The following is a 14,975-nucleotide window of genomic DNA, read 5'->3' as shown; positions in this document are numbered from 1 at the left end:
CATGAGACTGTTCTCTGAGTATTTGCTTTGAAAACTCACTTGGGAGCCAGCCATGTCAGTTTCTCGGCAGACTTTCTGCAGAGAATCGCTTTTGAAACCCACCACTATTAAATGTCTCTGATTTTGTCACCTCCCCTTTTCCCCACAGCGTGGGAGCTCTTGGCCCCCAGGTCCTTCTGTTTATGGCTTGGAGGCTTTGCCGTACAGTGTCCCCCTCCCCCCGGGCAGCAGACACACATGTGGCCTTTCATCTTGAACTGTCTGTCACCTCGTGCTTCCAGTTGGCAGGGGCAGGGTGAAATCGGAGCCCTCCAGTGCGCACACGGGGATACGCCACAGGGATAAGGCACCTGAGACTTGAGACACCGGAGCGGGAGGAGGGGGGGACGTTCACACACCCCGAGTGCACTGCCCAGTGCTTGCTGCGTGCCAACTCCTTCTCTCGGTCCTGCCTTCTCTCGGGAAGCCTTACTGCCCCTGCCCACTTAGCACATGAGCACTGGGGCTTTCAGTCCCGAAAGACAACATCCGAAACTTTTATCTAGCTGGTGCGGTTCGCACCTATAATCCTCGCTACTCGGACTGAGGTTCAAAGCCAGCCTGGGCAGAAGTTGGTGAGACCACCATCTCAACCAATGGCAAGCTGAGCTTCATGACCTCTGTTATCTTAGCTGCACAGGAAGCATTAAAAAGGAGGAAGAGTGAGGTCCAGGTATAAACACCATACCCTAATACGATGTCATTTGCAGGGGAATGGATGGACCTGGAAAGTGATATTAAATGAAGCACGTCTGGCTCAGGGAGACAAAAGGCATGTGTTTTCTCTCGTGTGCGGAAGTTAGGTCTAAAATAGAAAGATACATGGAAGCATGGGCCCTGAGCACAGGCCATGCGTGCCATCAGCAAGCACGCTGCACCCAGGGACGGACGCGAGTGGCACAACTCCCTTGAACAATTAACGGGCAGTTTAACCAAACACATACCAGGATCGGGTTAGAGGGCGGGGAGGATGACAGATCAATCACTGATCAAGACGCCTTGCATTTATCAACTGACACATCAAACCCGGTGTTCCTGTGATCCCGAGTCAGGGCCGGCTTCTTCGGTTTCTTCTCTCCCGCCAGGAAGACACCGAATGGCTAAGCTCCCAAGGCCGGCGCCCGTGCATCGCTGGGTGACCACGGCCTTACCTGGGTGCCTCATTTCGGACACCAGCACCACATTCATGGCACTTTACAACAGACTACCCTCGCCCCCAGCTTGTCTCGACATCGGTGAGGCAAAAATACAACCCAGCGTCAGGATGCCCAGAAACGGCGGCGGCGAGGGCCAGACTCCACGCCACCCACCCCGCAACCGCTGCCGTCCACGAGCGAGGGCTAGACTCCACGCCGCCCACCCCGCAACCGCTGCCGTCCACGAGCGGACTGTGATCTCTGCACCGGGGAGTCGCAGAATCCAAGCATCTGTGCCTCAACATGCAGAAGGACAGACTGCTGCGACCGTGTGTGTGTGCATGTGTGTGTGCGCGCGTGTGTGTGTGTCCCCGGGGGGCGGGGCCGCTGTCTTCTTGCACAGGAGCAGTGATTGCCGCCCACCCCCCCTCATGTTTGCAGCTCAGTTCCCACATCATCTGACGTCCCCAAATTTCACCCCTGAACAAGAAACACAGCGTCCCACACTTATATTTTTAGATTTCACTATAAATAAACACAACACGCGTGAGCAATAAAAATCCTCAAAAGAAAGGTCATCGATTTCACCCCCACACGTAGCAGGGTGACTTTCAGGTGTGCATGGGCCCCGCCCGAGCGGCGTGCGCTGCGCAGGTGTTAACACTCAGCTCACAGAGGTCCGAGTGTGGGAACGCGGATGGACTTGCGAAGCTCGAGTTCGCGCGTCCATGCGACCGTCTCCACCGCCCCGTGCCATCCATCACGATCGCCACGGGAAGCCAGAGCCACACGTCATCCCGATCTCCTCTGCCCAAGAGCGAGTCTCAGGGGACCGGCTTCCGGGCAGAAGCGGCAGCTGGGGTCCTGACGTCCGGCTGTGGACAGACGTTTGGGGGGCAGCGTGCGCGCGTCACCCCGAGAGTCGAGTCTCTCGTTCTGGTCAACACCACGTGTGGCCCAGCAAGCAATCACAAAGCGCTGACACAAGGGAGAACCGGCGGCTCCTTCCAGCTCCATCCTCAGACATCTACCCACACGCCCAGACAGAAAACCCTGCGAGCAGGCTCCGGGGATGCAGTAGAGTGGGGACCTGAGTTCCGACTCCGCTGCACGGTGACAGAGACGAGAAGCTGGGGTGCCAGTCAGGGGAGCCGGGAGGCTGGCACCCACGGCACCTCCCCCCCCGCCCCCCGCGGCAAAACCTGGCATCTGGGGTTCTAGAAACAAGTTGACCACGGCCTCTACAGTCCGGCCTGAACTTCTGGTTTCCCCTCCTGGGATCTATTTTTAGAGCTGAGGCACGGAGTCTGCCTTGCCCCTCGAGTCCTGTGTGGAATCGGGGGGATACCACCCATAATTCAAAGCACTGCACGGTGTATTCACGAGAACTTCAATATACACGTCGGTTTAACTCCTCATAAGCCCTTCAACGCCACTCCTTGCGATGTGTCTTCATCATCACGATTTTATTTTATGACTGACAGAGATGGGCAAGCGGCAGCGGTCCCTTAGAAGCGGCATTTCCGAGCTCTGGCCCAGATGAAAGGGCACGGGCCATCACCTGACTCGTTCACATGTCTCTTCTTCGGAAAATACCTCACCAAGAACGCTAAGGGACTTGCCTTTTCCTCACCGAGTGGAAAGAAACTCCTTTCTTGGTTATGAGTTCAGAAAGAAAGGAAAACATCCCCAGAAGAATGTTGGAAAAGTTTCATTTGGTCGCGGAGGTTAGGCTGCCTCGGCTCTCTCTCTTTCTCTGCCGTCTCGGAGGCCAAGGCCCTGCAGGCCCCAGCCCTCCTCCCCGCCTCCCCCCCCCCACCTCTCAGCTGATGACACCAGCCTCTGAGGACAGCAGGGGCAGCCCCGGGCACAAGGAATGTCAGCCTCGGAAAACCAAGGCCCTCCCAGCCGGCTGCGGTGGCTCACGCCTGTAATCCTAGCTACTCGGGATCACAGCTCAAAGCCAGCCCCAGAAGGAAAAGCCATGCGATTCCTATCTCCAACGAATCCCCCAGAGCTGGAAGTGGACCTGTGCTATCCTTGAGCAAAAAAAAAAAAAAAGCTCAGAGACAGCATCTATGCCCCGCGTTCGGGCCCTGGGACTGGCATCATCATCATCAGAAGCCACGTCTCCAGCAGTTCAGCCCTTTCATTCCTGCTCATGGGGGTAGGGGGTGGGGACAGAGGGCGTGGCCTTGTGGGTGATAAAGAAGTGGCCCCTGAGGGGAGAAAGGCGGTCAGTCCGTGACGATGTGGTTCACGGTGGTCTTAAGCACTCTGTCCCTTTCTTTTTCACTCATGAATTCCATCACGAGTGTTTACTAGGGGCAGTGTGGGCAGTAGGGGGCCGCTGTCTGCCCCAGCTCTCTGTGGGATGTGGGGGTCGCCCACACATAATACACCACAAACAATAAGCCATCAGGTAAGTAGGCAGCAAAGTCCAAGGAAACCTGAGACTATGACCCAGTCTGTGTTCGGCAGGAAAAGTACTGGATTCCCAACTTCAGGGGCAAATTTGTGGTCAGTGGCTTTTTGTTGGTGGTAGTGGTGGTTGTGGGGCTTGAACTCAGGGCCTGTGTGCTGTCCCTGAGCCTCTTTGCGCTCAAGGCTAGCACTCTACCGCTTGAGCCACAGCGCCACTTCTGGCCTTTTCTGTATATGTGATGCTGAGGAATAGAACCTAGGGCTTCATGTATACGAGGCGAGCACTCTTGCCACTAGGCCATATTTCCCAGCCCCCCATCGATGGATTTTTTTTTAAAAGACAAATTTACTAGTGACTTTTTATGCTTGGCCAATTCCAGGGTGAGCCCCACCCCGATCCTGTTCCCTCTCTGCTCTTCTTCCTGGCTCCCATCTGGACACAGGAAGCAATTGTTTTGAGCCACGCCAATGGCCAGCCACCTTGGCAGGTGCATAGCACACACAAACTGGAGCACTACGAAGGCAGGTATTACACCTGCTCTGGAGGGGAGGAGAGGGCGGGGGGCAGGCAGCTTCTGTGACGTGTCAGGGGGATGGCTGGGATTTAGGCTCAGACCCATCTGACCCAAGAGAACACGTGTCCTTTCCATGTGAAGATGCTCCTGTCGTGACTCTTTAGCCCACAGACACCAAGCGTAGCCCTGGCTGCCACCTCCGTTGGACAGCCCCTGTGGTGGTGCAGCATCCTGACTGTCCAACCTGCTCTAGGGCTCACCAGGATTCCTACACCAGGAGCGTAGTTTGGCTGTGCGCTCTCTCCACCCCAATCAGTTCCACGATTTGCTGCCCGTGTCACAGGTCTGGGAAGCTCACGGCTTTCAGGAAGCAAACAGCAGCAGCATTTCATCCATTTCTGACTCCTCCAGGGAGATAAAGGGAGGCTCCCTCCCCCGCCCCCAGTCTGTTGGGCGGGGGGACTTGACAGAACTGAGCTGGTGTTACAAGTACTTCCCATTACTGTCCTCGGGATGAAACACCCAGCCCTTCTCCCTGTGAGGTCCACAGACCACCTGCACGGGCGCCCAGATGTCTGTAAAGAAGGAAGATTACTGAACCCAGCCCTCATGTCGAATTCCAAACTCTGCGGGTGGAACCCAGGAATGCGCACCAACCAAGGCTCAGGGCTCTCAACAGATGGCCACAGGGAAAAGGGAGATGAAGGTGAGAGCACAGGAGAACCGAACGTCTGTTTCCTCATAGTTTCATCTTGGATACCTCCTTGACCTGCGAGGCTGAGGTCATGGTCAAGGTCCTTTCTGTCCTGGCTCAGCCTTAAGCCCCAGCAGAGGGTAGGAGCTATCTACCACATGCACCACTACACACCTATAGCATGTTGTCATCTCAGGACAGTCTGGTCTTCCCAGCCTTGAACTAGTCAAGAGAAAGAATCTCATCCACCTTTGTACCCACAACCTAGCCCCGTGCCTGCGGTGCCCACGTCTACCAAATGTGGAGTCATCTCCACTGAACTATGCTTGAGAATCCAAAGGTCCCACTGCCAGAGAAAGGCAGCTCCCTACTGCACACTCCTCCTTGTTCTTGGGTCTACAAATGGCACTGCGGGAGCCTATTTGGCCATTCTGCCTTTCTTTGTCACCAGAGGAAAGGAATAGTTGGAAAAACTCACATTGGAAAACAAGATATTTAGCTTTTGTTAAATGGCTGGTATTTGGGGAAAATCTCGTATCCCAGTAAACCTTATTTCCTAATAAAAACGAATGACCCCTTCAGTTGTTCTCAGTCCAGCCTGACAGTCTAGAAGGGAGACAGGGCTCCAGGTCACATCTGCTCTGCTCCCAAAGAAGCAAGTGTGAATCCAGCCTGGAAGAGACAGGATTCCCAGCCCAACCAACGGACGGGCTCACGTTCAACACACACACACACACACACACACACACACACACACACACACACACACAGACTTGACTTGGGACCCCCAGGACATCGGTACATACCAGACACAAAATAAAGGGTAAACATGTATCAAATGTTTAACAATGAAAAGGCAGAAACACAGAAGTGAACGAGAAATGAAAGACTCCCAGTGTAGGACCAGGTATGACTTGGGAGGCTGAGATTGATTGGAGGATGGTTCCAGGCCAACCCATGCAGAAAAGTCTGCAAGACTCTTTTTCAGTGGACGAAGCTTGGGATGATAATGTGTGCACCTGTCCTACTAGTCCAGCTGGGAATGAAAACAGGAGAATCGAGGTCCACGCACATACCCAGGCAGGAAGTGAAATCCTTCCACCATCCCAAAACTATCTAGATACAATCTATAGAAAGACGATTGCCTGTGATCCAAAATCAGATTGAAAACAGACTTCAAAAGCAAAATGAGAGCAACACAGCAGAAAGGTCACAGCTCTTCATAGCACAACAGGCACTTAGAGAGACTGATTCTCCTGTACAACACTCACTCCACGCCCGGGCTGGCAGGACACAGAATAAAGGCCATGATTCCTTGTCTGTGGTTTGCACTGCCTCCTTTACCTCAGGTCAGACACTTGCTTCACTCTGCATGTTCACTATTTAAGTGACTTTCTAAAACCTGGTAAATACCTTACCAGTATAATTCACCTTTCAGGAGGCTGAAGACACAAGGACAAGAAGAGCAATTTAATTACTTTTCTCAAACTTCCTGTTCAAGAACCAGGAAAAGGCTCTTGAGAGTCTCCAGTCATTGTCTTAAACCTGAAGTCTAGTAAGTGCAGCGTGTCAGGGACAGATCACCCTAGAGACAGATCACCCCACAGACAGACCATTCCAGTGTGAGATCACCCCACAGACAGACCATTCCAGTGTGAGATCATCCCACAGACAGATCACCTCAGCATGAGATCACCCCACAGACAGATCACCTTAGCATGAGATCACCTCACAGACAGATCACCTCAGGATGAGATCACTCACAAGCAGAAGCAATCCTCTCATTGCACGGATCATCTCTCCCTTCGAGCAGTGAGGATTTCCCAGGCTTCTTTGCAGAACTAAGACCAAGATCATGCTTATCACGACTGCACTTTGACCAAGACTGCTAATAACAGGCCACATGCCGTTGCCCCAATTCTTCAATATAAACCTAAAGCTCATGTCAGGAGGGCTGAAAGATGGGTTCAAATGCTTCATGACAGCAATAATGAAATCAAAGTATTTCCATACAAGCAAAATCTGAAATATGTATCATCTACTGATATACACTAAAGAAACTTTTTAAAATTTTGCTTTAAAGGAAGAGAGAAACTACAGTACTATGAGAAAAGACTAAATGTAGCCCAAACACATGAAAACATAATAGTAAAGGCAGGCCCAGAATACTGGCTACTAACACCTGTAAGGCAGCAGTTGTGGTGGCTGAACTGAGGTGTTTGGGGCTCTTAAACAGTTAAGGTGAGGACCTCTTGGCATGTAATCGTTAAGTGGGAAGCTCTCAGTGTTAAATTTAGTCTGTTAAGAAGGCATGATGAAACTTACAAGAGTAATCATTAAGAGAATTGAAATAAAGGATCTGAATTCCAAACAAAGAAAGAACAAAATAGAGTATAAAAATCAAGTGTTAAGGATTATCTCTAGGGCTGGGGATATGGCCTAGTGGCTAGAGTGCTTTCCTTGTATACATGAGGCCCTTGGTTCGATACCCCAGCACCACATATACAGAAAATGGCCAGAAGTGGCGCTGTGGCTCAAGTGGCAGAGTGCTAGCCTTGAGCAAGAAGAAGCCAGGGACAGTGCTCAAGCCCTGAGTCCAAGCCCCAGGACTGGCCAAAAAAAAAAAAAAAAAAAAAAGGATTATCTCTAAATAGCTGTATATAGAGGTTTCAGTTAAACATGTCAATTTATGAATATGATGCATCTTGAAACCTTTTTAAAAGAAGGATAACATTGTAAAAGCATTCAAATGACAAAATGAAGAAAAAATATGGTGCAACAAACCCAAGTTTATAAATTAAGAGACTACGTGAAGCACTTGTTAAAAGAAATGTTATGAGCCAGATGCTGGTGGGTCATACCTGAGTCTTAGCTACTCAGAAGACTGAGATCCAAGGCTCTTGGTTCAAAGCCAGCCCAGGCAGACAAATCTGTGAAATGCGTGCCTCTAATTAACTAGCAAAAAGCTGCAAATGGAGGTGAGGCTCAGGTGGTATAGTGCCAGCCTTGAGCAAAAAAGCTGAGTAAAAGTATAAGTCGCTGAGTTCAAGCTCCAGTACTGGCACAAAAGAAAGAGAGAGAAAGGGAGAAAGGGGGTAAAAAAGGAAAAGAAAAGAAAGGAGAAAGAAAGAGAGAGAAACAGATAGGTTAAAAAAAGATAGAAAGGAAGGAAGAAAAAGAAAAAAGTGCTACCTAAAGAAAGTACAACCCTACAGGCCTCCCAATATTGATGCACTAAAGGTTTAGCTAGCAGCCTGTGGCAGGACTGAGAGGTAGTGAAGCCTTCAGTACAGGAGGACTAATGAAAGGAAGCTTAGGTCATCAGGCTGTGCCCTGGACCAACCCTTCCTCTTGCTGCTCCAGCTACCATGAGGTGAGCAGCTTCCTGGTCACGTGACTCATTGGGATGCACTCCCTGTACAAGGCCCAGAATGAGCCAACCAAATCCCCATGAACCGAAACCTCTGCAACTGTGGATCAAGATAAACTTTTCCTCCTTATAAGGTGATTGTCGAAGCCATTTTGTCGCAGTGATAGAAAGATGACCAATCTAAGGAAGCTAGGCATGTTTGATAGAGGTAAAATTGCCTGTATTCTATAAAAATCACTAAACTGTTAGGACACAGGATGTTTGAAAGTCAAGAATTACAAAAGTTGCTTCGAATATTAACTGAGAGAAACCTGGAACAGCCTGACACCCAAAAGCTAATGACCACAATCTCCTCATGCAAGGATGGGTCATCTCTAAAACTTGACTTATTATAAGCTCATAAAGCAAATTTCAATAAAAGTCAAAGAATCAGTATCATAAGGACCACATTCTCCAGTTACACCACACTTGTTAAGAACCCAACAACAAAAGGTAAAAGAATCAGCCGACATCTGAAACTTAATGACAAGCCTGTGAAACAAATCACAGGCCAAAGAAGAAAAAATAACAATAATATAAAATAATACAAGTGAATGATAATGAAAATCTACATTATAAGACTCAAAGTGCAGCCAAAGCAGTTCACAGAAGCAAATTCACAGCTTTACAATATTCACACTAAAAATCAAGTTATAAAAAAAGAGCTAGGTTTCCAACTTAAACTGGAGACAGCATACTGCTAGTAAGCCCACACAACTAGAACAAGTAATAAAGAGCAGAAATGAATGAACTAGGGAAACAAACAATGCCACAGTTGGATAGTTGAAGCAATCATATAATAGAGGAGAGATTAATGCAACAAAAAGGAAGGCATAAACAACACCAGACATAAAAGCAATACAAAGTATGTCCTTTTAAAAGTGTTCATACCAAATTAGACTCTACCTAGAGTAGAGTTTGAGCCTAGCTAGCTCCCTTCCCCAGAAACTTGAATGTTGCAATTTACGACTTAGGAAATCTTCAGGTTGAGGTTGACACTAATGTGAACTGACCATCAGGTTGGCCTGTGTCTTGGAATGGCTGTGCAGGAAGCTAGGCAGAGTTACATGAGGGATAGGAATGAATTCTGAGAACAAAACAGCCAGAACTCTCTTCAACAGAACATCCGTGTCCTTCAAATTAACCTTCCTTTTATTCCAGAAGAAAACAGATCTACAAGGTAAAAGCAACTGTGATGCGGTCTGTTTGTAACAGACCGCTCTGAAGCCCATGATGAGCTCTAAATGACCTACTGGAATACCGGAAAACATAAAAAAAAAAAAAAAAGTCCTAACATCGATCTTGCTCTCCATTCTGTGAAATGGGGCCTTTGGCAGGTAGGGGCTCTGGTCTGCTTATCTGCATGACATCATGGTTTATTCTGCCCAGTGTTTGATGGATAAGGCCATGATTTGTCTAAGGCTCAGATATTGTCTAATATCGACATTACATTTAAAGCCCTAGGTGAATTTTCTTGGGCTTGGCCACGTGGATACTGTATGTGTTCTTGATACATTATGTATTGTATATTTGTCTACCTGACCTAGAGAAGGGAAAGAAAAACAGGGTGTAAGATATCACAAGAAATGTACACACTGCCCTACTATGTCACTGTACCCTTTTTGCACAACACCTTGTCAAAAAATTTGTGTTCAATTAATAAATAAATTAAATAAAAAAATAGAAAATGATTTGGATATTAGAAAAGTCTGTACTAAGGGAGTTCGGTGTGGATGGGAATCTCCTGCCTTCACCCGAGGAGGAGACACAGGGTGTGGGGTGGGAGAAACGTGCTTAAAACAACCCTGCACTTGACATTGACTCCTGACCCGGCTGCTTTGGATTATTTCCAGTTGTAAACTGCGAAGAGGGCCTTTTGCATCATTCACATGAAGAAGATAGAGAGCCATGCACACCGAATGAAGGCACAATCTCCTGGCTGATTGTGGTTCCCAGTAGCAGGAAACAAAACCAAATGGTACAGTTAGCTAGAGGCCCACAATCAGAACATTGCCACTGAGGTCCAGCAAGGTTTCCTATGGGTTATGAAGTGTGAATGGTGTCAGAATCCTGTCTCCTGGAATCTGCAAGGACTCTCATGCTTTCTGAAGGAGAAGGCACTGTTTTTCCATCTAACTAATCCAATAAAGGAGCCTAGCAGGCCCTCTAGCCTCTGGTCACGATTAGAAAGCCAGGACTGTGGTACCACATAGGATAGTGCAAGGATTGAGTGCAATAGCCATATGAAGGCATTCTGGAATCCATGCAGCCTGTCCACTTTCTAATCTTTCCCAATGTACCCCCTTTGCAAGATCAATGCCTTAGACCTCAGGTCTATGAAAACACATGGCGTTTGCTGAAGACAGAACTACAGCTTGGCTCATCACATCGATAGAATTTCTAAGAACAAAAAAATGAATCTGTCTGTATCCAAAACCAGAGGCAGTAAAACAGTAGCCACCGAGCTCTGTGTGAGATTCTGAGTGATTTTGATGACTGAACTTCCTGAAAAGATGGGGATAAGGGTGGGGCCCTTCTTCTGAGAAAAAACATGAAAGACAAGCCCAAAGAAGCACAAAACCCTTCAGGATTCAAAAAAGAAATCTCCTCAGTATAGTTCAGAAGGTGGCTTAAAAGACTGCATCTGGAGGATGCTTGATCACCATTCTAGGCAGTAAACTGTAGGCATCTGTGGATCAGTAAAGGCAAACGGCAAATGAGCAAGCGAAGCCCAGAAACGTGAAGGAATGTATGCAAGCCACACAGCCAAGCCAGACATGGTGTCAGGCCCCAGCTCCTGACCTTCCACCATTCTTCTTTGTGTATTAGGAGCCTCCAACCTTCACAGCCCACCCCAGGTTGGCTTTCCTGACCCACCTTGATGAAACCTTGGCTTCCCAGAAAATGTCTTAAGAACCTGCCAGGGCGTTCATTGACGGATTCATATGACTTTCTCAGAGGCTTGGGGATAGAGTTTCTCTGTGCTCAGGGCTAGCACTCTACCACTTGAGCCATAGCACCCCTTCTGGCTTTTTCTGAGTAGTTTATTGGAGATAAGAGTCTCAGGGACTTTCCTATCTGGGCTGGCTTCAAAGTGTGATTCTCAGATCCCAGCCTCCTGAGTAGCTAGGATGACAGATGTGAGCCACTGGTACCTGGCTACATTTTGCTTTTAAAGGATTGTTTTGTTCTTCCTCCTCCTTTCTTTTTCTTCTCCTAGTGGTTCTGGGATTTGCACTCAGAGTCTGGTGCTTGCTGCATGGGCAGATGTTCTTCTGACAGAGCCCCCCCCACCCCAGCCTTTGTTCTTGGTTTTTAAATGTCTTTATAGATCAGGAGTCCACACGCCCCAGGCTGCCGTGGGAAATGAGCAGCCCAGCGAGGAGAGTGGGAGCAGGCATTGTGCGGGCACTACACGTGGGATGCACCAGAGCCGGCAGCCCCTCTTACCAAGGTTCCATCCCGCCTGTTTCCATGGTGATGTCCCTAAGGAGACCACCACAGCTTAGAACGCGGGCTGGGGGTAAGGCAGGCATGAAGGGCACCCAAGCACACGCCAGAGCCTATCCGGGCAGCCGCGGGGTTGCATTTCTCCGACGTTGATCACAGGGCTCCATGCAGTGAGCTGATGCCGCCCTATGCCTGACCTTACAGAGCAGCCCAGCCTCCCAGACGGAGCTGCATCCCACCATCCACGGCCGCAGAGGGGCTCGTCTGCCACAGTGGCTTCCCACTCCAGAAACCAGGGCTTGCCATGGGGCTGAGGCCAGTGGCTCAAGCTGGGATCCCACCCACGTGGGGAGGGGGCAGAAGTTGGGAAGCTCGCAAGCACCCTGGACAAAACTGGCGGGGGGGGGGGGGGCCTATCTGAAAGCTAACCAGAGCCAAAAAGGGCAGGAGCACGGCTGCCTGCCCAGCACGCTCCGAGTTCAAAGCCCATGCTTCTCATAAACACTAAGATAATGACCAAAGTTTTCTTTCTTTGTCCACCTGAGTCTGCGCAGTCATTTTGTTCGACCGAGGTGAAGCTTTGATTGGGGATCAGGTTGAACATGAGTCACGGCTCGTCCCTGCGAGCCCAGCTCAGTGGAACCTAATTCTGAGCTGAGCCATGATGTAATGATCAGAGCCCACGGCGGGACACGAGCAAGCCAGCAGGTGCACGCACAGAACAAAGACACCCAACAAAATGTGGAGACCTGCCGGTCCATCACTTGCACAGGAAGTGGGGACGGCTCGGAGCCCCCTGGGCTGGGCCAGGGGTTTGCTAACAGCAGAGCCCAGGAACACAGCCCACAGAGAAGCCGGCTTTCCCAACGCCTCTCGGATTGTTGCTCTTTGCCCCACAACAGCTTTACCAAAACCATTTCCCCAGGAGAGCCTCGACCTCTGTCCTCTTGGATTTCAGATATTCCTTTGGACAGTGGGGGGAAAAATAATTGGTCTGCTTTCAAACACCCGTCCGCTGTATTCTCTCCCTCCTGTACCTCCTGGAGACCTCAAGTCGGTCCACACCCGCCAACATCCCTGCCACCCGTCACCCCACCATCTCCATCAGAGATGGGGCAGGTGCGCGGGGCACCGGGAAGCCGGCTGCCGGGAAAGTGCCCGCCCGGCCTGGAATCAGGGCGACTCGGGGCACCCGGGAGCCCAGAAGTCAAGGCGCGTCCACGCGTGGGAGCGTCACGGACCCCGTGCCCCCCTCCCCCGGGGGACCGACGCCGCGCCCTCACCTCGCTCACGATGGTGGCGTGGGTCTGCTCGTAGCGCCAGCCGCCGCTGCAGGGCACGAGGGGCGCGGAGCGGTTGGGGAAGGCGGCCAGCGGGTCGGCGCAGCTGAGCGAGCCGGCGGCGTCGGCGTCGGGGTCGGCGCCCGCGGCGGCCTCCAGCAGGTAGCGCTGGCAGCGGCCGAGGCCGCGGCGCGCGGCGGCGGGCGCGGGGCCGGGGCGCGCGGGCGCCGTGCGGTTCCACTCCTCCTCGGCGCTCCAGGCGCAGCGCTCGGCCAGCGCGGCGGCGCTCGGCCCGCGGCACCAGAAGCGGTCGGGCTGGCTGCCCAGGAAGACCACGCCGACGAAGAGGAAGGCGAACGTGACGCCCGTGAGGCACAGCAGCAGGAACACGCGCCGCTGGAAGCGCCCGAACTCGCCGGCCCGCTGCAGAGTCTGCTCGAACGAGGGCATCGTGCGCGCCCGGCCCGCGCCCGGCCCGGCCCGGCCCGCGCCCCCCTGCGAGCGCGCCCGGCCGCCCGCCCGCCGCCGCCGCCGCCGAGTGACCCGCGGGCTCCGCCGGCGGCCGAGCTGAGCCCGCCTCGCCCGCCCTGGCGCCGCGCCCGCCCCCGCCTCGCCCTGGCGCGGGGCCCGAGCCCGCGGCGCCCGCCTCCCCGCCGGCCCGGGCTCCCCGGCGGGTCCCGCGCGCGCGGGGGGCTACGGGGGCCCCGGCGGGGGGCGGGGGGGACGGGCACAGCCCCCATCCCGGCGCGCGGCTCCCTCCGGCCTCTGCCAGCCGCTCCGGGTCGGGCTCCAGGGCTCCAGGGCGCCGGGATCACCCAGCCGCGACCCGGGCTCCTCGGATCCGCGTCTAGCCGGTGGGGACGAGGGATGAGCTCGGCCGCGGGTCGCGCGGAGCCGTGGGGGAGGGGGGGGCGGGGATCCCCAGCGCTTGTCCCCAGGGCAGAAGCGGCGCGGGCCCCCGAGGTGCGCGCTCTGCACCTGTCCCAGGCTGCACCTGAACTGGGGCTGGGAGCACGCGGGGTCGGTTCTGGCTCCATCTCAGACCCGGCCCGCCTCTCCCAGAAAGACCGCGGGCAGAGGTCGTTCGCAGCCCGCCTGCCCGCCCGCCCCGGAGGGCCCACCACCTCCAGGCAGGGCCTTGGACGCCAAAGCGCCTGGGGCGCGCGCTCCGCTCTCCTGGGTTTCAATCCAGAGGTTCAGCTTCCTCCCCGCTCGCTCGGTGCTGCGACCCCAGCTCCAGCCCCAGGCTGACATTGCCCCCCGCCCCCCACCCGGTTACCATCTCCCATCAGCCTCGCCGGTGCGCACAGCGCTTCCTGCGCCCCGGTGAGGGTTCTGAGCATTCCTCCAGCTCAGCTCCCCACTCCCCTCCCCAAAGCCCTCCACCCACCCCACCCCGGGCACTGCGCTCACTCCAGCAGACACGGTCCCCCTTTGGGAATAAGCACCCAAGGTCGGGCTGCTGTCTTCCAGCCTGGTCGTCCGCACACCGGTTCCAGACCGCAGACCCCTGAATTCACCAGCCTGTGCCCTCACCTGGGAAATGAAGCGAAAGATGTGTCTACCCAGGGTGGCGGGGAAGGGACAATGCTTGCTCTTGCTTTTTGTGGGAGTTTGTTGTTGTTTTGTGTGTGTGTGTCAGTACTGGAGTTCGAACCCAGAGCCTCCCACTTGTTAGGCAGGTGGTGTGCTGAGACCCTTCTCCAGTCCGTGTGCCCACATGTGCCCACGCCCCACCAGGACTGGAGCTGAACCTCCGGGCTTGGGACCTGTCTCTTAGCTTTCCAGTGCTCTTGTACTTCAGCCCTAGCTGCATTTCCAGGTTTTCTGAAGGTCAGTTGGAGATAGCAGTCTTCCAGACTTTTCCTGTGAACGGCGACCCTGGGATCCCAGCCTCCTAAGTAGCTCGGGTCACAGGTGTGGGCGGCTGGCGTCCTGCTGCCCAGCGTGGACGGGTAGCTTTGAGACAGTCTGGCTTCCTCCTTGGGGACACACTTGGACCGTGATGGTATCTTTCTCTCGTGTAAC

The 14,975-nt window shown here is 53.0% G+C and overlaps 1 protein-coding gene across 1 annotated transcript in view; it reads right to left on the bottom strand.

The window, feature by feature from the left end:
• Slc22a3 (solute carrier family 22 member 3) overlaps window positions 1–13,481 on the bottom strand; it is a 57,340-nt gene extending 43,859 nt beyond the window's left edge. Inside the window, exon 1 of the mRNA XM_048354401.1 lies at window positions 12,951–13,481. Coding sequence (XP_048210358.1) covers window positions 12,951–13,397 — 447 coding nt within the window. The 5' untranslated portion in view covers window positions 13,398–13,481. The remainder of the gene's footprint in view (window positions 1–12,950) is intronic.
• Window positions 13,482–14,975: the final 1,494 nt, after the last annotated feature.

The sequence above is a fragment of the Perognathus longimembris genome, chromosome 9, assembly GCF_023159225.1.
Source record: "Perognathus longimembris pacificus isolate PPM17 chromosome 9, ASM2315922v1, whole genome shotgun sequence".
Classification (NCBI taxonomy): domain Eukaryota; kingdom Metazoa; phylum Chordata; class Mammalia; order Rodentia; family Heteromyidae; genus Perognathus; species Perognathus longimembris.
The sequence above is the reverse complement of the archived record's forward strand: the minus strand, read 5'-3'. Positions and strand labels throughout refer to the sequence as shown.